This window comes from Phragmites australis, chromosome 13 (assembly GCF_958298935.1).
Source record: "Phragmites australis chromosome 13, lpPhrAust1.1, whole genome shotgun sequence".
NCBI lineage: Eukaryota > Viridiplantae > Streptophyta > Magnoliopsida > Poales > Poaceae > Phragmites > Phragmites australis.
Genome location: NC_084933.1, coordinates 27,922,643 through 27,947,128, shown reverse-complemented (window position 1 = coordinate 27,947,128; position 24,486 = coordinate 27,922,643). Strand labels below are relative to the sequence as shown.

The 24,486-nt window shown below is 41.0% G+C and overlaps 3 protein-coding genes across 5 annotated transcripts; all 3 read right to left on the bottom strand.

Annotated features, from left to right (window-relative positions):
• Positions 1-710: 710 nt before the first annotated feature.
• LOC133888472 (gamma-aminobutyrate transaminase 1, mitochondrial-like) lies at positions 711-10,782 on the bottom strand. Its single transcript, XM_062328741.1, has 19 exons — positions 10,601-10,782; positions 9,672-9,802; positions 9,459-9,543; positions 9,222-9,294; positions 9,016-9,113; positions 4,073-4,165; positions 3,561-3,634; positions 3,326-3,364; positions 3,090-3,178; positions 2,908-2,984; positions 2,750-2,824; positions 2,498-2,545; positions 2,326-2,409; positions 2,159-2,246; positions 1,974-2,052; positions 1,785-1,875; positions 1,619-1,697; positions 1,258-1,373; positions 711-1,173 (listed from the first exon to the last, which is right to left on the bottom strand). Exons 1-19 carry the CDS (start codon positions 10,640-10,642, stop codon positions 1,099-1,101), a joined length of 1,536 nt encoding a protein of 511 aa, XP_062184725.1. The 5' UTR covers positions 10,643-10,782; the 3' UTR covers positions 711-1,098.
• Positions 10,783-16,806: 6,024 nt separating this feature from the next.
• Positions 16,807-20,970, bottom strand: LOC133888616 (MADS-box transcription factor 31-like). 3 transcript variants are annotated; one of them, XM_062328925.1, is made up of 7 exons: positions 18,709-19,369; positions 18,097-18,166; positions 17,856-18,017; positions 17,703-17,747; positions 17,548-17,592; positions 17,251-17,462; positions 16,807-17,086 (listed from the first exon to the last, which is right to left on the bottom strand). In XM_062328925.1, coding segments are annotated over exons 1-7 (798 nt in total). In that variant the 5' UTR covers positions 18,972-19,369; the 3' UTR covers positions 16,807-17,085. The 3 variants fall into 3 exon arrangements, with proteins under 3 accessions (XP_062184909.1, XP_062184910.1, XP_062184908.1); XM_062328926.1 differs by lacking the exon at positions 16,807-17,086 and adding an exon at positions 19,382-20,970 and having other exon boundaries at positions 17,247-17,462; positions 18,709-18,931; XM_062328924.1 differs by lacking the exon at positions 16,807-17,086 and having other exon boundaries at positions 17,247-17,462.
• A 148-nt stretch (positions 20,971-21,118) lies between these two features.
• Positions 21,119-23,340, bottom strand: LOC133888615 (peroxisomal 2,4-dienoyl-CoA reductase [(3E)-enoyl-CoA-producing]). Its single transcript, XM_062328923.1, has 5 exons — positions 23,051-23,340; positions 22,387-22,546; positions 22,013-22,182; positions 21,711-21,933; positions 21,119-21,446 (listed from the first exon to the last, which is right to left on the bottom strand). The coding sequence occupies exons 1-5, from the start codon at positions 23,234-23,236 to the stop codon at positions 21,292-21,294; spliced, it is 894 nt and encodes a 297-aa protein (XP_062184907.1). The 5' UTR covers positions 23,237-23,340; the 3' UTR covers positions 21,119-21,291.
• Between the last annotated feature and the right edge of the window lie 1,146 nt (positions 23,341-24,486).

Sequence of the window (24,486 nt, the reverse complement as noted above, 5' to 3'; positions counted from 1 at the left end):
GGATCGAACGGCTGAGCGGAGCGGATTGGATGCGCGTGTGCGGAGCGGGTCGGCTGGTGGGACACGTGTCGAGCACCGGATGGGGTTAGGTGGGTGGGCTTTTTTGAATTCGAGACTTTAAACTTGATTTTCTCTTGAACCGTAACTCGTTTTCAAATCCTTGAATCACCGTGTTGTTTTGAATTAATGCAACAAAACGAAATCTAATATGGATATTTTTTGTTTTTTTATCTAACATTTTGAATATACTAGTCCAACATTTTGTGTGTACTAGCTCAACATTTTGCGTGAAAATGTTATACCATCTTTTCAAAATGTTGAACTGGGTTTTGCAAAATATTGAATCGCATCTTCTAAAATATTTCCAAAAAAAAACTTTTATTACTTCTTTCGATCATAAATATTTATCATTTTAACTAAAATCTGATCAAACTTTAAAAACTTTGACCGTCAATAACTTATAGAATATTTAGTTTGAAAACATAAAAATTATATAGGTGAATTTATCTTAAAAAATCTTTTATAATATTATATGTTTATTAGATATTATAACTATATTCTAATAAAAAAATAATAGTCAAAGTTATATATAAAGACTATAAAAAATTAAAAGTGATAAGATTACTAAGCTCTTTTTGGTTGCTAGTCCCAGTGTCATGATCGACTACCCTTTCCAGGACACTCTCTGAGGTTATATTTGGAACCCAAAATTTCCACAGGCAAAAATTGCAATCCCTTCATGTATTATATGAAATTATTTTTTCTTCGAAAGGAAATATGAAATTATTTTGTTCCAGAAAGTGCCCAGCTGTGTCTTCCAACATTATTTTTTGCAAAAGTTACATCGTCGCAAACTTAAGAGATTGTGCTCAACGGGCAAGAAATTACCATATATGGTGTATTATTATAGCTATCGGACACCATTGCTTGGTGAAAGAATAGCTGCTATTTTGCACATCAAGAACACTGCTTGTTCCAGTGCGTTATTGCCGCCATCTGACAGCGATGAATTATTCTTCTGTGCACCAGCCGAGATCATTGCCACCGACATTGTCAATTTGTCATCATCGTCATTGCACGAGAGATGGTATATGTTGGCTAGTTCTTCTTGGATTTCAGCTCTGCCACCCTCTCCTCTGTGGCCTTCAGGGCTTCTCCATATATGCTCACTAGCTGAAAAACAGAGATACGAGTAAAGGCTGACGTTACTGGATTATTTGATAGGACAGTAGTGGTACTGCGGATCCCTGATCTTACTTCATCGACTTCACCAGGTGTCATGATCAGTGTCGGTGACATCATGATGGCATCGCCAGCAACCCTAACCAGCATGCCTCGCTTCTGGCACTCCTCTCCAAAGATTGCACCAACGCCTGAAAGATAACATCCGGCATCATAAAAACCTTGAGTTTCAGGAAGATTCAGGTTGCCCTCTGGTTCCAAGATGACTTTCCTAGGTATCTTGGAATATTACTGGTGGCTCCAGCTCTTTTAGGATGGCAAGCTAGCATAATTCTTCAGGTTATAGCTCGAAATAATGGTTTTTTAAAGTAATGAAAACAATAATTTTCGAAGTTGATTCAATTATACTACATGTAGACATGTATCTGTTACTTACCCCATTCAACAGGGAATGTATCATTTGGTGATTTGTTGGCAGTGAATTCAGTTCCAAGTATCATCCCTAACCCACGTATCTGCAGTACAGGAGCACAGTAGTCATGTATTTGAACCAAAAAGGAACCTCTGGGTACGTTTGGCAATTCAGAAATAGATATGCATACCTCCCCAATAATTGGACTTTCTGCAAACGCCCTAATTCCGTCCTGGAACTTCGGAGCAATTTGCCTGACATGACAAGGAATATCCCTTTCCCTGATTCCAATTTAGCAAATGATTCATCAGGAACAAGAAATAAAGAACTCAAATAGGCACAGGGACACTGTGTGGTGTTACAAAAAAGTGCAGCGTACCGATAAATTTTCAGAGCTTCGATGGCCACAGCACAGGCAACTGGATGACCGGAATACGTGAATCCATGAGCAAATGAACCTGTAACAAAAGGCAACATCTCAGCACATGCAACGTTTCAGGAAAAACTCAGCACCTGTCAATGCAGGAGCAATAGAGTTGAGCTCACATAGTCGCATTAACTTACCAAGCTTATTGCTCTGGGAATGAATCACATCTGATATTTCAGGGCTAACAAGAGTTGCTCCAATGGGTAGATAGGCATTTGAAAGAGCCTGTTACAGAGAAATTGGGATAACTCGCTCTACATCAGACAAGCACTGTTCAAATGTACAATGGTACTGAAAAACTCACCTTGGCCAATGAAACTAGATCCGGCTTGATGTTAAACATATCACATCCAAACATAGTTCCCAACCTTCCAAATGCAGTAATGACCTAGAATGAACTATCAGTCAACAATATCTGCACAAAAGAAATTCTCTTTTTCTCGGACATTGTTCGATTTTATGGGAGTGTTAAATACCTCATCTGCTATGAAAAGGATGTCATACTTCTTTACTACTGCTTGAACCTGTTGATAGAAAACAAAATAACTCAAGATAAGCAATAAGAACAAGATATCAAGTCTTTGATGTGGACCCTTGCAATTGCATAATACACCAATTCTCAGCTCATGAGCAACAGTATTTTTGTGGAACGAAGCAACTATACTTCCAGAACAGTTCAATTTGTTCATAAAGGAGTTAACAAAATATTGGAATTCATAGTAGATAACCTTATCAAAATAGGTCTTTGGAGGAGGGATGACACCACCAGCACCCATCACAGGCTCAGCAATGAAAGCAGCAATCTGGATAATAAGATAGCACATAATTCAAGTAGTAAGCTTTGGACTTGTTGACAGCATACAAGCTTGGTGATAAGAAAGTTTACTGTTTCTGGTCCTTCTTTGAGAATAAGATTCTCTAAATTGTTGGCAAGTCTAGTTGCAAATACTTCTTCTGTCTCACCTGTTTCTCACCAAACAATTTATTAGCACAATATGCTGGGATGATCATACAGCGATTTTTATTTCTGGAATTCATTCATCTAGCAAAATTTTAAAGCAGTAGTACCAGGAAGATGGAATCGCCAGTAGTGAGGGCAGTCTGTGTGCAGAACAAAAGGTGCTGGTAGATCAAACTTCTGGTGCAGGGCAGGAAGACTAAAAGATAGTTGCAATTAGAAAATTGTTAATATAAAAAAGATACAGACGGTAATATCCATTAAAAAATCTATATATGAGTGCTCTTAGACATCATTTAAAGATGTGTGTAGGTAAACTAACTTATTTCTGTAGGACTGTACTCACCCAGTTAGGCTCGCTGATATCAATGTTGATCCGTGGTATCTGCAATATGTGTAGCAAGCAGTAAGAATGACATCCCAAACATCTACAGATTTCATAGGATTAAAATTAAACAACGAGACATCAGGAATACTGCTATGTTGAGCTGGAACAGACACTTATGCCAATTGTTAGCTGAAGAAGCACAACAAGACCTCTTGGTTTGAAGAACAAAAGCTGATAAGAGTACAAAGCTTACGCTTTTGACCGTGCAATAAATTTCTTCTTGTTTGGCCTCCCCAATGCATTGTTATAATACCATACTAGTTTGACCTGTAAAATACAAGTGTCAGCAATTAACATGTGAGAAACGAGCACATCAGAAGAGAAGAACAGAAAACATTAATAGACCAGAACAAAAAACCTCAAGTTCCAGCCAACTAGCTAGATATTCTGCACTAAGAAAACTAGAGGGGCAATGTCCATCTCTCAGAAAACCATAATCAGTGAACCAACTACCATTTACTAGTAATGAGAGCACACAGGCGTATTTCTTTAGCAATGTGCGAACACTAAACACCATGTAAAGTTATCCCATCTAGTCTTCATGTTTACGTACTTTCAAGATCAGTGGTCATGCAACAGCCACTATTTAAGCAGTTTCAGTTACTTGCAGTAAATGTGACTAATGGTAACAACAACGCCGTTGACATAATGACAGGTTTAAACTGTAAACTGCAGAAAATAGTTTGGTACTATCAACAGTCACACCTGAGAGTCATTTGCTTCTGAACCACTATTTGTGAAGAACACTTTTCCCATTTCTCTTGAAGTGAACATGCTAAGAACCTCCTTTGCAAGATCCTGAAAGTAGCAGCAAGGCACCAATCATCAGTATTTGGAAATTTAGTAAGTGACTTTTCACAAAACTAGGATTGTAGAAATATCTAGAAACGTAGAGGTTCTATCTTTTGTAACTATCTAGCGCCAATCTGTAACAAACATGCCAACTGACCGTGATCGTTATCTGATGTGATCCGGCATTGTCAAGCTCTATATATACATGCAGATACAACACCGGTGGGTACACGAGCCAAAAAAAATCATCTCTCTTCTATTATTCACATGGTATCAAGAGCCTAATAATCTCCAACGAGATGGCTGGCACACTACCACCCACCGCCGTGGTGACCATAGGCGCTACCAGCTCCACCCTTGCATCTGCCATGAACGGCAGCACCACCTCCACCATGGCTGGGTTGCTGCCAACTCCTCCTCCCTCATCAACATCAAACTTGAACCCGACAATTATCTCCTTTGGCGAGCACAGATCTTGCCCTACTTGCGAGGCCAGCAATTACTAGGTCTCGTTGATGGATCTGAATCGTGTCCAGCCATGACCATCAATCAGGCTCAGGCTGGAGGCGAGACGACAGAGGTCGCAAATCCTACCTATGCTCTCTAGATGCGGAAGGACCAACTTGTCCTCAGCACCCTGCTTGCGTCGCTGACAGCGCCGGTCCTCAGCCAAGTTCTCTTTCTGACCTCTTCTCGCGAGGTTTCGTCAGTGCTTGAGAATCTATACGGCTCGACCACATGAGCGCGGACGATGAACATTCAGCGACAACTGGCTACCATCAAGAAGAACCATACAGTGGTCGAATACTTCCATGCGGTGAAACAGCTCACCGACACACTGGCGGCAATCGAGCAGCCACTTCACGACGACGAGATCATCGTGTACATCTTCACCGGACTTGACACGGATTACGGTCCGCTCGTCACGTCCATCTTCACCAGACCAGACGTCCTCTCCCTCAACGACATCTACGCACATCTTGTAAGTCACGAGATGCGTATTGCCCGTAACAAGCCTACCTTGCAGCTTCAGGAATCATCAGCGAACTTCATCAATCGTACCTTTGGCACAAACAAGGGTGGCCGATCCAACAACAGCCATGGTCGTGGACATGGTCGTGGCAGAGGTGGACAATAGTGGTGCTGATGTACAACACACTGATGGGAGGCCGATGTGTCAAGTTTCCCGCAAACCTGGCCATACTGCACTTAAGTGTTGGCACAGGTTTGATCACTCATATCAAGGTGAAGATCACTCATATCAGTTGTGACGTTGTACAATGTGGATACAAACTGGTATGTTGATTCGGGAGCCACTGATCACATAACCAATGAACTTGATCACCTCACTGTGAAGGAGAGATATAATGGCAAGGACCAAGTGCAGATCGCCAACAGTTCAGGTATGCCTATTTGTCATATTGGCCATACAAATATCATGACTCATCAACCTCCCTTACAACTCAAAAACGTCCTACATGTTCCTCCCGCCACTAGAAATGTACTTTCAGTTCACAAGCTTGTCTCAAATAACAATATCTTCATGGAATTTCATCCTACTTTTTCTGTCATAAAGGATCAAATCATGAAGGAGCCTCTTCTTAGAGGTTCATGCAAGAACGGGCTCTACCAGTTTCCTTCCACGCATGAGTCGAAGCATTCCCAAGTTGCAACACATCTATCCACCGAGGAATGGCATTCACGCCTTGGTCATCCCTCTTCAGCCATCGTTCATCGCGTCATTCAACTCGATGATTTAGTTTGTTCAAAAGTGTCCAATAAACATGTGTGATGCTTGCCTCCAAGCAAAGAGTCATCAGCTTCCGTTTAATCTGTCCTCTCGTAATTCTGTAGCACCTCTTGAACTAATTCATCCAGATGTTTGGGGTTCTCCCGGTACCTCAATCGGGGGCTACAGCTACTATGTGTCATTCATTGATGATTATAACCGTTTTACATGGCTCTATTTGCTTACGAACAAGTCTGATGTGTTTCAAATATTCATCCAGTTTCAATCACATGTTGAAAGACTTTTGAAGAAAAGAATCCTTAGTGTGCAAAGCGACTAGGGCGGAGAGTATAAAAAACTCAACTCCTTCTTTCAGCAATTAGGAATCTCTCACCGAGTGTCATGTCCGCACACTCATCATCAAAATGGGGTCGCAGAATGAAAACGCAGACATATTGTTGAAACCGGGCTCGCTCTCCTTGCTCACTCTTATGTACCCCTACGCTTTTGGGATGAAGCCTTCTTAACAGCATCATACTTGATTAATAGACTTCCTAGCCGTGTCATTGGTCATGTTACACCCATGCAACGTCTCTTTGGTTCTAAACCAGATTATGCAATGCTTCGCATCTTCGTTTGTGCTTGTTGGCCTAATTTGCGACCTTACAATGACCGAAAACTTGCCTATCGCTCTACACGTTGTGTCTTTGTTGGTTATAGCTCCTTACATAAAGGCTACAAGTGCCTACATCCATCCACCGGTCGCATCTACATCTCACGCGATGTGGTATTTGATGAGTGTGTTTTTCCTTTCGCCTTAGAAAAGCTTGCCACACCTTCTCGTACTCGCATTTCCAAAGATAGCAACTTGTTACCTGTGTACCTTGATCCCTGTACTGGCCAATATACAAATAGTGCTCATGTTCCTGCGCGGACAAACCCTGGTGCAGGTACGGCAACAAGTTCAACTGGTGACCGGCAACAAGCTGGACTGGGTTGTGATCTAGGAGTGTCGCACAGTACAACACCTTATGCTGGCAATCTGGCATCAGACATGGCATTGGCAATAGAAGAAAGGGGGTAGGGTGTTGAGCCGAGTGCTCCATCTTCAGCTCCCGCAGCTGGTGCTGAATCATCAGGTTCAGAGTCTCCACAAGCAACACCTGAAACTAAGATACATGAAGTGATCAATCCAACTCCAATGCATCACATGAGAACACGGCTCAAGGATTGCATTTGCATGATTCGAGAGTTCCATGATGGGACTGTTCGGCATGACCCAAATCGCAGGGCCTTTGTCAGTCACCTGAGTCACACCGAGCCTCATAATCACCATGAATCTCTTAGTGACAGTAATTGGAGGCAAGCTATGGATGCAGAGTATTCAGCCCTGACTAAAAATCAGACTTGGAGATTGGTGCCACGGGATCCAAAAGCAAATGTAATTGACTGCAAGTGGATCTTCAAAATAAAAAGGAAAGCTGATAGAAGCATTGATCGCTATAAAGCAAGATTAGTTGCAAAAGGGTTCAAACAACGTTATGGATTGGACTATGAAGACACCTTTAGTCCAGTGGTTAAACCTGCAACGATACGGTTGGTTCTTTCAATTGCTGTTTCACAAGGTTGGGGACTTCGGCAGTTGGATGTGCAAAATGCTTTTCTTCATGGTTTTCTCGAAGAAAAGGTATATATGACACAACCACCGGGATATAAAGACAATAGATACCCAAGACATGTGTGTAAGCTTGATAGAGCACTTTATGGACTTAAACAAGCTCTGAGAGTTTGGTTTGCCTGGCTCAGCTCTAAACTTCAAGAATTGGGTTTTGTGCTATCAAGAACCGATGCATCCTTGTTCATTTTCCGTCGAGCAGGGGTGACTATGTACATGCTTATCTACGTTGATGATATAATTAATAGCAAGTTCATCGACGAAGGCAGCTGATGCTCTACTCCGGAAGCTCCAAGAGGAATTTGTTGTAAAAGATCTAGGTGCTCTTCATTATTTTCTTGGAATAGAAGTTAATCCATGCAAAGAGGGCATAGTGCTTACACAATGGAAATATATCAGTGATCTACTGCAACAGGCTAATATGGAACACTGCAAAGGTGTTACAACTCCAATGACATATACTAAGAAGCTATCAAGGACTGATGGTGAACCTTTGTCAGAAGAAGAATGCTCCAAATATAGAAGCATAGTTGGGGCATTACACAATACTTAACCATCACAAGGCTTGATATTTCATACTCATTAAACAAGGTTTGCCAATTCTTATCATGTCCCACGACTGTACATTGGAGTATTGTGAAACGAATTCTGCGATATCTGAAATATTCACTCAGCACGGGTTTGCAAATTCAGAAATCCTCTTCTACTCTGCTGAGTGCCTTTTCAGATTCTGATTGGGCTGGTTGCCCAGACGACCGGCGCTCTACAGGGGGCTATGCAGTGTTCTTTGGAAGCAACCTTGTCTCTTGGAGTTCGAAGAAACATTAAACGGTGGCATGATCAAGCACTGAGGTTGAGTACAAGGTGTTAGTCAATGCTACAGCCAAAGTGACTTGGGTTCAGTCTCTTCTGCAAGAATTGGGGGTGTTTCAAGCCAGGAGTCCTGTTCTCTGGTGTGACAATTTAGGTGCCACTTATCTCTCTGCGAATCCAATGTTTCATGCTCGCACAAAACATAAAGAGATAGGTTTCCATTTCGTGAGAGAAAGGGTTGCACGTAAAACACTGGATATCAGGTTTATATCCTCTCAAAATCAAGTAGCAGACATCATGACAACCTCTATCAGCTCGACAATTTTCTGCTCTTAAGCAGAATCTAAATCTCACATAGTATGAGCTTCAGATTGAGGGGGGCTGTAGAAATATCTAGAAACGTAGAGGCTCTATCTTTTGTAACTATCTAGTGCCAATCTATAACAAACATGCCAACTGACCGTGATCGTTATCTGATGTGATCCGGCATTGGCAAGCTCTATATATACATGTAGATACAACACCGGTGGGTACACGAGCCAAAAAAAAACCATCTCTCTTCTACTTTTCACAAGGATAACCGCCACTGATTCCAGATATGAATAAACCAACATTGGATGAGAGATTCAGAACATGTACCAATGAAGGTTTGGTTGTACGGTTCCAAAAGGAGTGGTAGAAAGGTAACTTGTTTAATTGCTCAGTTGCAGCTTGGACTAGTCGAGGCTCGCTACCACCTGAAGACATTATGAACAACGATGGAGATGTAATAGAAGCAGGTTCTAGCATTAATAAAAACAAAGGAATAAATGGTGGTACATCATCACAAAATCGTAGATACATACCTAAAGCTGTACACCATAGTCCTGCAAGAGAATCTAGGTACTTATTTCCGTTGATATCATAAACATAAGAACCCTGCATATACAAGTAATAAGTTAGACCCAGAAATATAGTTCCTCACTATGAGATAAAAATCATAAAATATACAATAATCCGCATTCTAAACTTACTTTTCCAGAATTCAATATTACATTTCAAGAAAACTAAACCAAAATAATGCAAAAGTTCAGAGTCACAACCTCAGATCTCTCGATTATCAGCGGATGCAAATCATTGCTCTGCCAGCCAGCTGTGAATGGTGCCAACATGCCATGCCCCTTAAACCTGGAAGGTTCACACTTTAATAAGAAGTAAACATATACTGTAACCCAACTCTGCATACATCCCAATGCATGTATTTTGTAGAATAAAACTGAGACAATTCCAGACAAGATAAAAATAATTTTGTCTACCCATTTTCTTCAGTTGAGTCAGATTGACGAGATGGTGCTGAACTAAAATGTCTGACTGATGCAGCTGGCAAACTATCTGCATGGCCTTGCAAACTTCCAGTGCTAGTTACATACTTCACTAAGTTGCTTGCCTGTACATGAGAAGGAAAAAGGATCACATGTGAGCTGTGACAATGGCAAACCTTGGCAGGTGATGTCTAAAGTCTGAACGACACCAAGTAGTCGAATATTCGTGTCATTCAATGTCTAGCATTGCACACTTTCTACATGAAGTTCAAATACAAGAATGACAGACCCCAAAAAACTGGGAACCCAACTATTCAGCCATTCGAATGCCGATATCACCTAAAAGCTGTGATAAACGTGATAAACGATGAACTGAAAAGGTAACGGAAAAGAACCAGGTACAGTAAGTAAACTCACGTAATCACAAGAATAAAGGCAAAAGGATAGTAAACGTACTTGAAGAGAATATTCTAATTCTTTCTCCCAAATTGCAAAAAAAAAACAGATGTTTCTGCTTTCTCTCAAGGCCGTGATTTAAACGGAAACACTAAAGAACAGAACTTCCTGAAATATAATCTGATAACTCGACTGCTAGCTCACAACAGTTGTGATTTCCACCCAGAAATCATACAATTATCAATTTATTATATTTTGCAGAGCATGAGCAGCAGAATAATTCAGGCTGTACGACGAATTTGGCTTAAAGGCTTCTTTCTTTATCAAGCAAACATATTATCCAAATCGAGAACCAATCAAATCCCCACTTTCTGAATCCACCAACGCCAAGATTCCTATAAAACACCGCCCCTCCCCCCCCCCCCCCCCGGGTTCAGGAGAAGAGAAGGCGGCTTCAGGCCTGTGCGATTCCCAAGAAAGATTTCGCCTTTTTACATCTACAACGACAGAGGGACACGAATCGTCACCTGGGCGGAGGTATTGGATCGGAGCAGGCGGCGCGCAATCATCTTTCCCGGGATGTACGGACGTCACACTCACAAACTCTTGGGAGGAACAGCACGAGAAGGGAGGGGAGGCCGGAAACTTGTACACAGGAGAGTAAGGGCGATATTGGTTGCATATGCCTCAATCAAGCTTACATGATGTCGCATCTTGATGTTTGATTACTTATATATCTTTAAAGTTTGTCTTACGAGATGTAAGATTATTATGTGAATTGGCTCTCGGAAAACAGATTTTAATTGTAATTTTACAGAGGCAAACTCGCGGGATACAAGCCTAACTCAATTAACGATGATATTGGTATATAATTAATAAATATTAACTTATATTAATATATTTGAAATTAGATTAAAATTTAATATGATAAATTGAGTAATATAGAGTGTATTTATGTAATAAACATCAAGTTAACTATTATTTTTTATTTCAATCTGATACAACATATAGTCATATGATTAACTAAAATATAATCTCTTTTCAGCTAAACTGAACATATAGTCATATGATTATTACACATACGCCTCAATCTGCTGAGGCACCTCATGCTACCTTGACGAGGCTATCTGTAGAGTCGTACAAAATACTCGATATTGCCCTTATCGGAATTGATGTGATGTTTATTAAGGTTTTCTGTGGAATCACTCTCCGCCTCCGGTCTCAATCGAGCCATGTTTAAATTGCTAGTCAGAGTATCAGTTCGTTTCCATCCCAAATCGAGAGATAATTGAGCCTCCTTCCTCCAATTATGAAAACGGGAGAACGTACGTTCGGATTCTTGAGTTCACTGATCTCTTTGGCTTCAGATCCGAGTGGCACGCAGGACCGGCGGCAGCACGGCAGTGGAGCTACGGCGATGGCGACGGAGGGAATTAGTTCAAGCACGGCAGTGGAAGACAGTCGCGGTGCCAATGGCAATGGCTGCAGCTGCGTTGAGATCGACGGGCTAGGGGAGGTGGCAGGTCACGGGGCCATGGTAGTCGACGTCCAAGCACGTGGCTTAGCTGGCTGCGTCATCGTCCAGGGGATGAGTAGGATAGCAAATGTAGCATAGGATAAGACCCACATTCGTTTCTATGGCGATAATGCGACAGTCAGTGGTGTCTAGATACAGGATTGGGTGCGTGTTTGGTTGACCGTAGATTATTTGTAAAGCTGTAGTTAAGGATAAAAACGAATCGGGTAAGGATAGATAATGATAATTCCATATTTTATTCTTACTTTTAATCGGAAAAAATGAATACAGAAATCTTGATATGAAAACGAATACGGATAATATCGAAAACAAATACGATGCCAATATAAATTGGATATAAATACGGATCTGAATATCTATCAAATTATAAAAACCCTAAAAAACAACAACAACAACAACAACAATAATAATAATAATGTAGCCTAAGTATATATAAAAATAATAAAATAATAATATAGTATAACATCATACATAAGGAAAATAAATTATACGTATAAAAAAAAACAACAACAACAATAATAATAATAATGTAGTCTAAGTATGGTGATGGGCTTGTTCTTTAATGGCTCGGGTGAACTCGATATTATCCTTATTCTTATCCGGATATTATTTATTTTTTATCCGTATCCGGCTGAAAAATGTTTCCGTTTCCGTATCCGTCTCCTTATCCGGATAAGAAATATCTATATCTGTATTCGATCCGGAAATATCTGTATCTGTATCCCGATAAGACCATCCGTATCTGTTTTTCCGAGTCTAGAGCGAAAAATATCCAAACCGTTTTCAAACCTAGCTATAGCGTATATTTAGAATAAGTAAAAACAGGTTAAGCGAATGTAGTGACTAAAAAAGAGTGTTTGGTTATTTGCATACAAGGATGTAGTGACTTTGCACCTGCGGATGTAATGAGCATGCGAAGGTGTTTGGTTACTTGCATAGAAGGATCCAATGATATTGCACCTGAGACTAATGAGTAGCCCCATTGCAATACTATAGTAGATGCAATGCATCCACCGAGCTAAACTCTAGAGAGAAGCTCGATTCGAACGTATCCACTGGGCCAGACTCCAACCGTATAATTATATCCGTGGATGCAGAGATGTGCATGTTAGAATATATGGGCTTAGTCCATTATATTTGTATAATTTCAAATAAATCTCAAAGGCTCAACCATGTAAGCAATGTGTGTATCTTTAGTCCTACCTTAGTAGTGAATGTGGATGAAGACCAATTTAAAAGGGTTTCTCTCATCTATCCACTTAGCATGTGTAGATGAGAGGACTAGAAGAACGTGCGTGGTGTACCGCGGTCAGGGGTGGAGGGCGTAAACATGCGGCACCTGCGTGAATGATCTGTCGAAATCGGGTCCAGTTCCTCGCGCAGATGCGGTCTCCTTTTGCGGTTTCATTCTTTTTGTTGCGTGGGCAAATGAATAAATATATAGAAATTGTGTTGATCAAGACTCCGATCATGGCGGCGTAACCGACTCTGATCGTGGCACGTCTCAACCGCGCGACTCTCCCTCTATATATATCTGACATCCGTCGTCACAAATAAGTGAGGCCATACGCAATTAGGATTTTTTTCAATTCCTCTCTGCTGCGCCATCGCACGTAGTCTACTCCATCCTGTTACACTGGCGTGCACCAATGAATAGGAGAGCAAGTCTCCAGAACCCGTCACACTTAGGATCCTGTATCAAGAGAGGGCGAATAAGATTTTTGGAAGCGCTCGGCGCAACTGCTCACGACTTACTTCCTCAACATCATCGTGTGCTACTTCGTCTACATTGTCGTCATCGTCGTCGTCTACTACATCGAGATCAACTTCGACTACACCTTCTTCATCACCTACTGCATCGATATTACAGGGGTCTCTACATCTCACGTCGTCATCGGATACGTACACTGCAATCTCTACTAGAGTATCTAGTCGAGCTCTACTCGAGTGATAGTCGATCTAGTCGAGGCTTGTTGGAGTAAGTTAAAATCCTGCTCGAGTATCTAGTCAAGACTTGTTAGAGCAAGTCGAATCTTAGTTGATTTTGATTATTTGCATACGTTCTTATTCATGCTATATTAGGAATTGAATTAAGTTAAATCTGAAAGTGTTATTATTTTCAACATAACAATGTATGTAAATAACCAAACAACCTTCCCGTAAAAATACGTACGAATAGAACCAGAAGACCCCTACTGCGGGCAACCAAACATATCATGGTCGACCTTCTCATTGCGCTGCACTCCATGGATGGCATTTAAGGTGTTCATTATGCAGATCGATCGGGACCTTAGCGGTGGCGCTGCTCGTGTACATACTTGCTAGTTGCAACCTCCCATTCTGGATTAGCCGGAGCACTTCTTTCCATCTTGATCTCATCGCCATGCCTGCTTGCCCGTGGTATCACGTCTCGGTAGTCCCAATTGTCTTGCTTGGAATATGACAAATCAAAGACCCTATGTTTTGATGATTAATATCAACATGATAAATAAGATTAGGAGTTAATATCAAGTTAAAAGAAGAGTTTTATAAAGATATAAGTATCTATTGCTTAGACAAGTGGTTATAATATTAAGAGCATCAATTATGTAGATATGTTTGTTTTTTTTTTGTCGCACTATAAAGAGGAGTTTAGATTTGGTAGCTTGATCTAATGTCTTTAGGCAAATAGTCTAGTGGTGATGCACCTTAGGTTTATCTAGTCCTAATAAAACAAGAGAAAAACTAAGACATCAAGAATTAAAGCAGGAACAAAAAGAAGCGAACCTGGGACAAAGCAATGATTGAGCGTCTGTTTGTTTTTTATTCTGATTGTGGATTCTAACTTCTAAAATCATAAATTAAAACAAACTAAGTGATTCTACAATCTAGAATCCATAATCTAAGATCAGATTATGCCACAATTCATAATCCAGTGCTGCTTTTATCATATTATGGCACATATTTACCCTCCATTGTCATTACAAACATAATATTTCGTTTCTTTCTTTCTCTCTTCGCTTCTTTCTCCGCTCACTCCTTCGCTCTCTCCCTCTTGCCGTCACTCGGCTGAGCTGTCATAGTAGAGCAGAGCACCAGTGAAGAAGCTGCACCTCAAGCTTGTCTACAACCTCCTCGAGTCGAAGCCGACACGAGCTCCCACCATCTGCACCTCCCTCTTCTTCTCTGGTAGCCATCTCGACCGTCCTCCTTTCCGTCTGTCGCCTAGATCCAGTGGAGAAGTCATGCCTCGAGCTCGTCCAAGACCTCCCCGAGCTGAAGCCAACCCAAACTCCCATCGCCCACGCCTCCCTCTTCCTCTCCAGCGGCTGCCATCATGAGCTCCTCCACCTCTTCGTTGATCTCTCGGTCATCGACCTCCTTCCTCGACTTTGAGCCCAGGGTGAGCTTCGTCATGCTCCACTGAGCGTTGCGTGCCTTTCCTCCCTGCCCTTCCTTCTCAGTAGTGCGCTGCCACTGTTGGCCATGCACCATTGTTGCCCATGCTTGCTGTCGATGCTCAGTCGAACCAGATGATAGTCGGAGAACACTGTCTCGGCGAGCCACCTAGGCAGCAGTCGATGTCGAACTTTGGCCTACAATGGCAGAAGCAAAGAGAGACTCTAGGAGGGAGAGAGCGAGTTTGTTTTAGATTATGAAATCCAGATTCTAGATTATGAGAATCAAAATATGGATTGTTAGAATCATAATAAAAAACAAATATGCCCTGAATTAGACTTGTCCCATGAATTTGAATCTAGTCAAATGGTTTTGAGCTTAAGATTTTAGTATAGACATGCAGAGCTTTTCACAAGGTTTCTATAGAGTACAAAATCATCAAAATCGAACTCTGAAGCAAAAAATGTATGGCTGTAATATGAAGTTACATGCACAGGATAATCCAATGTACTCGGATCCAGTGGATTCATCGAATAATCCGATGGTTGCATTTGATGATTGATCGTATATTGCAGTGATCAACGGATGTTTCATCGAAGCATTTTTGGCTTGGAGTTAGGATGCTACACATAATGCATGTTCCGGTGCTAAGGGTTGAAGAATCAACTAAACATCCTATGAACATGATGTATAGCAATAGCTAGTTTTTGTAGCTGTTGGAACTATACATTCCTGATGATCTAATGTACTCGTTGGAGTATTCATTGGAACATTCTATGTTCAAATTTTTGGATAGCTTTTTCCAATTGCTAGTTTTTTTGGGTAGTTAGGCATATAAATACTCCACAACCAAACCATTTAAAGGGAGTGTTGCTACACATTTGAGAGCTCTAGCCACCAAAGTGAATATATTGAAGATCAAGGCAATTAGTACAATATTAAGTACCTGATTAGTGCTAGTTTATACCTAGTGTGCATCTAGTTGGCTGATTAGTCTAGAGTTAGATCAAGTGAGTGATCCATCACTTGTTACTCTTAGTATTTGCCGACGCCTAGACAACTTATGTTTGTATCTTACGAGACCCTTCGAGGAGGTTGTGGAGCTATCGTAAGCATTGTGAGCTGGAGGAGTGGCATGTGCCAAAGCGGTGAAGCACTACTATAGTAAAAACAACGATGAGCGTCCAAAGTGAGATCTAGTGGGAGACCCACCGTGTGTAGAAAGCTCTAATGGCTAGAATCCTTAGAGTAGATGACCAAAAAGCTTGGTCCTTACGAGGGCTCCAATATAGACTAGGGGTAAGTAACAACTCATCAATACCATATGAGAAATCGTCGTGTTAAGTTTGTATTCACTCTACCTTTTATATTCCGTATTTACTTATTACACTTATTATTCCGTATTACCTTTCTTAAAATTGATATGTGTAATTTGTATGATTAGTTTTTAGTGTGCAAAACTTAATAACGGTAGAGTAAAAATAAATAAGTCTGAAACATATTTAGATAAAAATTAATTATATTTATACTGTTTATTTTAAGCACCAGATCTCTTCCTGAGACTTTTATTAGAGGCCTTTTAATAAGGTGCAAACCTACTGTCCAAACCCCGGACGAACACACTCTTGCACCTTACCTTGCTAGATTTACGTTGTTAAAAATGAGCCGATGATGTTAAAATCCCTAATTCACCCGGCATCACCGTTCCTTACGGAATCCTTCGAGTTTCACAGGAAACCTCCAGACCCAGTGCACGGAACCTGGACATCGTGAGGCTTAGCGACCATTCTAGAACAAGAGAAACAACTTGCAGGATGCTACTGAAGTAGTAACTTTCACAGAACGAGCATTAGTTTCAGTGCATATCACAGAATCAAAGTAAAAGTAGAAGCGCTTCTTGACAGCACACAAACAGGTCACGAACTCGTCTACAGACGTGAAGCATAGCAAGCAACGTGATAACACAAAAGTGTGCTAAATTTTATTTCCAGCTAGTCAGACTGAACTACCGAAGCTCTCGAACATATTCAGACAGAGAAGTGGAACATCCTCATTCAGCTGCTCATTGCGTCCGGGCTTCTCCGTTGTCCAGAGGAATCTGCAGATACGAATGCAGCTGGTCAGATCATTCAGTTTCACAACCGTCCAACACATTCCAAACAGTATGTAACATCTTTTTCTCCAGACTTAAAAACTTCTGATGCATTCAGCACTGTCTGTTCAACAGTTCAGCAGCTGTGAATGAGGCCGATAGCGACTTACCACAGTCGACGAACGTAGCCCTGAAGACTGGCATCCTGAAGGTTGGGCTGCAGCGGCTGGAGCTTGAATTCGTGCAGCTGAGGCGAGAGCTGCAGCGCCGTCATGGACGACTCGGCATCCTGGCCATAGAGCTGGCTGCCCCCCACATCCCACCATGGGAACGGCTTCGGATTCACCATCTCAGCTGCTTCGTTTTGCTGCCTCGCCAGGTTCTATTCACGGACACAAGCAAGTTCAGGAAAATATACTATAAAGTGGAACAGAGAATCACTCTAGGAGAAAGTTGATATGCCTTACCATGTGGCACAGATAGTCACTTTGGTCCTCTGAAATGTGCATTTCCTGTTGGAATTTGGAACAAAAGAAAAATGCTATCACAACTCAATCGTTATAGATAGTGTGTACAAAGACATGGTAATATACTGAATCGATGCATTTTGGGTTTTGAGTACCCTGATGTGGTGCATCTCGAGCAGCTGCTGGTCAAGTAGCTGTTGCTGCCAGAAACAAGACGAGGGTGTTAGCACTAGCAACGACCAATGAGGAATTAGTTGGATTAAAAAACCTACAGCTATGCGTTAAACTGTTTGCTTGTTAGTTGTTACCTTCCTGAGACGAACTTTGTACTGAGAGAACTCAATCTGCTGTTCAAGGTTGTTCAGATCTTGCAAAGACAATGAGGTCAGGTCGTCACCCATATACTGCCGCATGATGATCCTTAGCCTGTTGCTCTCATCTTTCATTCTTGTCATCTCATGGATAATTTTCTATATGGAAAAGGAAGATTATTAGGTTACATCAATGGGAATAAAAAGATAGCATCTTGGTTTAAAAGAATCAGGATACCTGCTGGATGTCCATCTCCTCAAAACGGGTGCTAGGGGCTTTCAGGTATCTATCAAAGATGTTTGCTATTCTGCAACCAAAAAAGAAACAGTAAAGTATGATATACATTCAAGTGGAGGTAAAACTCATGATGCGCATTCAACTATAAAGGATGTCTTCATTGAAACTAAATGATAATAACATGATACCAGTCTTAGACCACTTAGTTGATAATCTTCACCTTCTCTTTGCAGATTTCAAATGGTCAATACTAAGTTAAAAGACGTTCTCGGGGAAAAAAAAGTTAAAATGTTCAACTGCTTACTAAACTTTGGTGTCATTACTAAAATCTTACTGCAGAATAAGCTGAATCTTGTATAATATAAGAAAACATGTCCAACAAAAATTTGAAAACTATGTATATGAAATTTGTAAAATTGCAAGACTACCAAACAAGCTTAAGAAATTTCAAGCACAAGATATGTATCTTCAAAATATGACAATACCAAACAAAATAATGATGAATACACCATATCTGAAAGTTCTGCTTCCCGTCAAAAATGAAAATGAATAAACAATGATCAAAACAAAAAGACAGACGATAAATGAAATGGAAAAGAATATTTTGCACACCTCCATGGGGGGCTGGAGTACTCATACATCTTGCCACTGCCAGAGAATATAATTACTCCAATTTGCGCATCGCAAAGAATGGCCAGCTCATTTGCCTTCTTGAGCAGCCCCATCCGCCTCTTGGAGAAGGTAACTTGGCGGTTTGTTGGATTCTCAATCTTCTTAAGCTCTACTTTTCCACGCCCCATTGGTCCAGCCAGGTGCTCCTTTTTTCCTATCCAACCTGCAAGATTTTTTTTACAAATATAACAGTCATGATTCATGGTACCAAAGTTCAACCATGATCAGAATCAAATATAGATTTCAAATGCATGAGAGGAGATGTAACTATGTAAGCGAATGGCTTCAAACCATCAAAATCATGAGAGATGAAATCAAATGGTTTCAGGTGCAGGATAGGACGGAAAGTTATGCATACAGGCCCAAATGCTAGTAGAACTGTGCAGTTCTTGTCTTTCCTTGTCTTTGAACTTTCACAAAGTAACAGTTGGCCCGCAAAAAATCAAACTTTCATGAAGATCAAATAGATTTAAAAGCGTGAGAAGAGGTAGAAAATCTACATACATAGACTACATATAATTAAATAAATAGCATTTGCACGATGTGCTCATGTGCTAAGTTGCAGAATGAGAACATGAGAGAAAGAGAGAAGTTCATGGGGGAGTGGTATCACCTGTATCTGCTTCTTCAGAAGATAGGGAGGGAAGCAAAGGGGGTCTGGCCACTTTTACGTGATCTGCAAAGTTCCTCAGCTCACGTTTTTAAAACAAATAAAAAAGACTATTGTTAGTCACATCATCTCCTGCCTGACTGTCCCACTATACGTCACAACCAAGGAACATATGAACCATATTAAATCAAACAATTTAGCTAACTTAACTTTCTATAATTTCTGTTCATTTGCCAATTAGCATGTACTCTACAGATTTCTCTCAGCAAACCATCACATGCAACAGTATGTGCTTAGACAATTCAGATAAGTGAGTCGAATATATGCGAGTGATGCATGTTGATGGAGTATGTGTGTGTATCAGATATGGCTCCAAATTACTGAAAATGGTAATACTGAAAGCCACAGACAGCCTTGGTGTGGACTGGTAACTGCCTCTTACGTAGCATAGCAGGCGATGAGCTTGCAACCAGGCGTCTTCTCTAAGATGGCAAAGCTAGAATTGACCAAGACATGGAATAACTAGGACCAATGATGCTTTCCAGTTTCCATAGGTAGCTTCTAGTCCACACTAAACACCTACTGGATGTCAGGCACAATCAAATAGATGACATATGTCGCATATCTCTCACCATCATTTATCTGGATTACCAGTTTTGCATGTCAAATCATAACAAATAATCAATGAAATTCTCTCTGGAGAGGCATTTCACTGACTATCAATGCAAATTGCATTTTTCTAATAGAAGAGACGAACACTAACTTACATGCTTCTGAAATAGCATAAGCTTTGCAGCTATTCACCAGAATATCATAACAGTTATTTCATAGATACTGAGTATTAGAAACCTTTGCTAATGAGGTTACGTAAATTCAAAGAGGAAAGTGTTATTTCATATATTCAAAACTCATTCAGAAATTTTGATTTGGTAGCCTTCGTAGGGGGTGGTTTTCTGAAGGGAACATGTGAACTGGCATCATTAGAGTTCAGATATTCATCCACGAGTCATGATCAAGGACCAGAAGAAAAAGATGGCAGAGCATAGCTTTTCTTAAATGGAATACTCCCAAAGGAGTCCAAGGTACCATCATAGTGACTTATAAGGTAAAGAAATTATTCTCCCCTTCTCATGAGGCACTTGAGGCACAGAAGGAGGCTCACACAAACTTCCCTGGCCTGTCAGTGTCTCTTTTTGTTTCTCTTGGAGATTCGCATCGTGTTCACACCTGGTAAGGAATATAGTTGTTACATGTTTTGTTACACATACAAATTCCCTCACTTTCCTGAATTTTGCAGTAGTTACTACTTTGTAGAGCCGATTTGGTGATGTGTGACACATATTTATCCTAAACAAAATAGAGCTAAATTACTTGTAAAAGGAGTTGCAACATGGAGGATACGGAAGTTGTTTGAATCTTCGATATAATACTCCATCTACCATGTAACACATACAAATTCCCTCACTTTCCTCAATTTTGCAGTAGTTACTACTTTGTAGAGCCGATTTGGTGATGTGTGACACATATTTATCCTAAACAAAATAGAGCTAGATTACCTGTAAAAGGAGTTGCAACATGGAGGATTCGGAAGCTGTTTGAATCTTCAATATAATACTCCATCTACAATTAACAGATTACGGACAATGATGTTGCGACTTGTTCACAGCACATCATGTGAATATGTGGCAATAAACACCTTTTGGTTGGCAACCCATATCAATCAAAGTATTTCTAATGCAATTTGAAGACAAGAACGGTAAATATTGGAAATTACTCAAGCAAATAAACTCTGCCCGGCAGATTACAAGAGTCACATAGACAATAATTTTGGTGACAACAATATTGATAGATGCTACAGAACACACAGAAGGGTGACATAACCAAAGATGCCATTGGCATAACCAAAGATGCCATCACAATTTGCTGGATGGCACGCCAACACCAGAGGTCCTAACCTTCTTCTCGACAACCTTCGAGAGCTCCTTCACTTCCTCCTTGGGAATATGGCGAGGGCGACTTAACCAAAGGCCTCCATCAACCACCAGTGTAGTCCCATTTACATATTTGCCTGCGGACCGGATTACAGAATAAGTCAAATGGCTGAGTTTCAGGTGAATGCTAAACCATTTTGCTGTTTTATCAATTACTTCAGAAATACGATTACACCTAAACCAGCAAACACCACAAAACAGAGCCTGCTAATTCTATAACTCTGGGGACAAAAGCTCTTTGATAGGACCTTTAGGTAAGCGGTGCACAGAACTAATTGGAATTCAGTTTGTATCTGAACTTTTGATAATCTAGTTAGGAAACATGGAAGAACAGAACCAACCTGCATCAGAAGCAAGGTATAGTGCAGCCATTGCTATGTCCCATTTCTCCCCAAACTTAAATAATGGCATCATTTCTTGACGCCCCTTGTTCATTTCCTCAGGTGCTAGCTTCCTCAGTCCTGGAGTGTCCTGAATTGGTCCTGGTGCAATTCCATTGACTCTAATGTCATAATCTGTTCCCCATTCCAGAGCCAATGATCTTGTAACACTATCAACAGCTGCCTATAGAAGCCAATCCATCAGAAGTCTACTTATTTCTACGACTTTCGCTTACAGAGTGGTTCAGAGAAGATCCAAATACCTTAGCAGCAGAGACATGAATTTGGTACCAAGCCGCGGTGTAATGCAGTGTGGCACTTATGTTAATGATGAGGCCACCAGTGGAGGGGCCTTTCCCTGGTCCACCCTTTTTAAGATACTTCAGGGCTTCATAGCTCATTGTGTATGTACCCACAGTGTCAATGTCAACAACTGCAGAGAGAAAATTTGGCCAATACTAACATCTTTGAAACAGTAGAATAATAGGTGCGAAGTACAATAAACAAGTTAATAGCACAGAAGTTACTGAGCTAGCAGCCTAGCACAATTGCACAAACTAGTGTATTGCTAACAATGCACGCAATTGGAACAAAGAGCATCATTGAATCGAAACAAGAGCGCGTTATGATGAAGTACCAGTTCGGAATCCCTTGGGCGTCAAATCCTCCGGGGAAGCAAGGAAGTTGCCGGCTGCACCGTTGACAAGAATGTCAAGCCTGCCGAAATGCTCAACTGTCGCCGCAAGCACTCTGGCCGCATCCTCCTGCTTGCGGACATCTCCATCGAAACCAACAGCCTGCACGTCACACCAATTTTGAATTACTAACGAGTAACACTGGTACATCGAAATCATGGCAGGGAGCATACTCCTTACGAATTTTATTTCGCAAGTCTTTTTTTGCGAACTTTTATTTCACAAGTTAGAGGCACAAGCATGATAAATTGTGAAGTTACATAAGGTGCTTCCACAGGCGTGTTCCTACACTGGAGGCGCTCCCCAGACAAAACCGAAGCATTTGATTCGATGAGCCCGAACTAGAAAATCCAGCTGATATTTCTTCCATCAACCATGATGCGACTAACGAATTCCCGTGTTACTATACTCGCTAGTAAGGTTAAGCAACTTTTTTCCTTGAGACAAAGGGTTAGGCAACTAAGAAGTGAGGAAAAATACGAAGATTTATTATTTTTTCCTCAACTACGACCAGAAAGCAGCAATCTTTAAGCGGAGAACCCGCAAGGGAACCAAGAATCGTGCACAGCGGTGGGAGGTGGAGCAGGGCGAGTCGATGGGGCGCACCCGGAGGCCTTGGGACCGGAGGACGGCGACGGCCTTGTCGAGGACCTCGCGGCGGCGGCCCATGATGGCGACCTGCGCGCCGTGGCGCGCGAGCTGGGCGGCGATCTCGAAGCAGATGCCAGAGCCCCCGCCGGTGACCAGCGCCGCCTTCCCCTTCAGCACGTCCGCCCGGAACGGCGACTCCATCGCCTTGGCCCAGCTCGCGTTCCCGAGTCCTTGGGGATGCAGATGGGGAAGACTGGAAGTGGTTAGTTATCGGAGATTCGGAGAAGTGGTACTTGGCACTTCCCGCTGCACTTTAGAATTTCTTTATAGAAGGATTCTTATTTATTTCAACGTTTTGACGGTTTTTTATAGTTATCGTTAAAAGGGATTTCTTTTAGTTTATCTCCTTGCAGATGAAATTCTTTTCTTTCACTTTACAAATTCCTTTAAAAAAATTATTGAAAATAAGAGAAAATAAAGAGAATAGAACAGAAAAAAATTAAAAAAATAATGAAATGAAGAAAATATGATTGAGGTAGTCTTAAAGTTGTTTGATTCACATCTAATATTGTCACACTATATCTTAGACGTGTCACATATTTTAGATATGTGCCCACGTTATAACTATAGTTTTTTTAAATTTTCTTAGTCCTCTACCTCATATATCATAGACTTATTTTATACTAAACTTTGTCATTAGTGTGATATTTATTTTCTTAACTATACCTTTTATATTTACGAACTAGTTCTTAGCATTTGGCACAAATGAAGAGTGTGGAGTAACTTTATGATTAGGGTTGCCCTATTTCGTGCTAGAAGGGAAAATCCCTTGCCACACACCACGCCACGCGACGGCGTTGATTCGTGGATGCCGTTCTTCGTCCCCGTTTCCGTGTTCTCCTCGCCTCCCTCGTGTCATCCAAGTGGGTACGGCGTACGAGACTCGGGAGAGAAGATTACGAGAGTCAGAGAAGGAGAGCGTAGTGGAATTTTTACATTTTGTTGTTTTTCAAACATACTACAAATATTTTTTTTGACAATAATTTTTGAAAATGAACTATTTTACATGTCATGATAGTTAACATCGTAGTTGAATAACACGATGTCATATAAATGATCTTCTATTTTAGATTTGGAAAATCATATGTAGTAATTACTATGATGTCGGAAAAAAAGTCAATGTTTTAATATTGTTTCTTTGTAGATTTATATGTAGAATTTTCTTTTAGAAAAGATCAAATTCTAAAAATTCCACGAGAGCGTACAACTAGAGTATTTTGTATACTCATAATTGCATCAGGAACATACGTGTATATATCATAGAATCGTACGTTGTACACGTGGATGCACCCACATGGCCCATACCCACCCGCTCTTCCCCTGGCCGACAGAAGGGAATTCGGCTTCCCCTTGCGACGTGCCCCGGCGCAGGTGGTCTAGCTCGCACCGTA

Bases quoted from the DNA above. Each gene is read 5' to 3' on its own strand.
- LOC133888615 (XM_062328923.1), bottom strand. From the start codon at position 23,236: ATGGAGTCGCCGTTCCGGGCGGACGTGCTGAAGGGGAAGGCGGCGCTG. The intron at 22,547-23,050 runs GTGCGCCCCATC...TGTGACGTGCAG, and splicing joins TCCGGTCCCAAGGCCTCCGG to GCTGTTGGTTTCGATGGAGA. The intron at 21,934-22,012 runs GTATTTGGATCT...TGGCTTCTATAG, and splicing joins TTCATGTCTCTGCTGCTAAG to GCAGCTGTTGATAGTGTTAC.
- LOC133888472 (XM_062328741.1), bottom strand. From the start codon at position 10,642: ATGATTGCGCGCCGCCTGCTCCGATCCAATACCTCCGCCCAG. The intron at 3,635-4,072 runs GTGTGACTGTTG...TGTATTTTACAG, and splicing joins CAGAAGCAAATGACTCTCAG to GTCAAACTAGTATGGTATTA. The intron at 1,876-1,973 runs GTACGCTGCACT...AATTGGAATCAG, and splicing joins GAAGCTCTGAAAATTTATCG to GGAAAGGGATATTCCTTGTC.
- LOC133888616 (XM_062328924.1), bottom strand. From the start codon at position 18,971: ATGAATCATGACTGTTATATTTGTAAAAAAAATCTTGCAGGTTGGATA. The intron at 18,018-18,096 runs GTATCCTGATTC...TTTTCCATATAG, and splicing joins AGGAGATGGACATCCAGCAG to AAAATTATCCATGAGATGAC. The intron at 17,593-17,702 runs GTACTCAAAACC...AAATTCCAACAG, and splicing joins TCGAGATGCACCACATCAGG to GAAATGCACATTTCAGAGGA.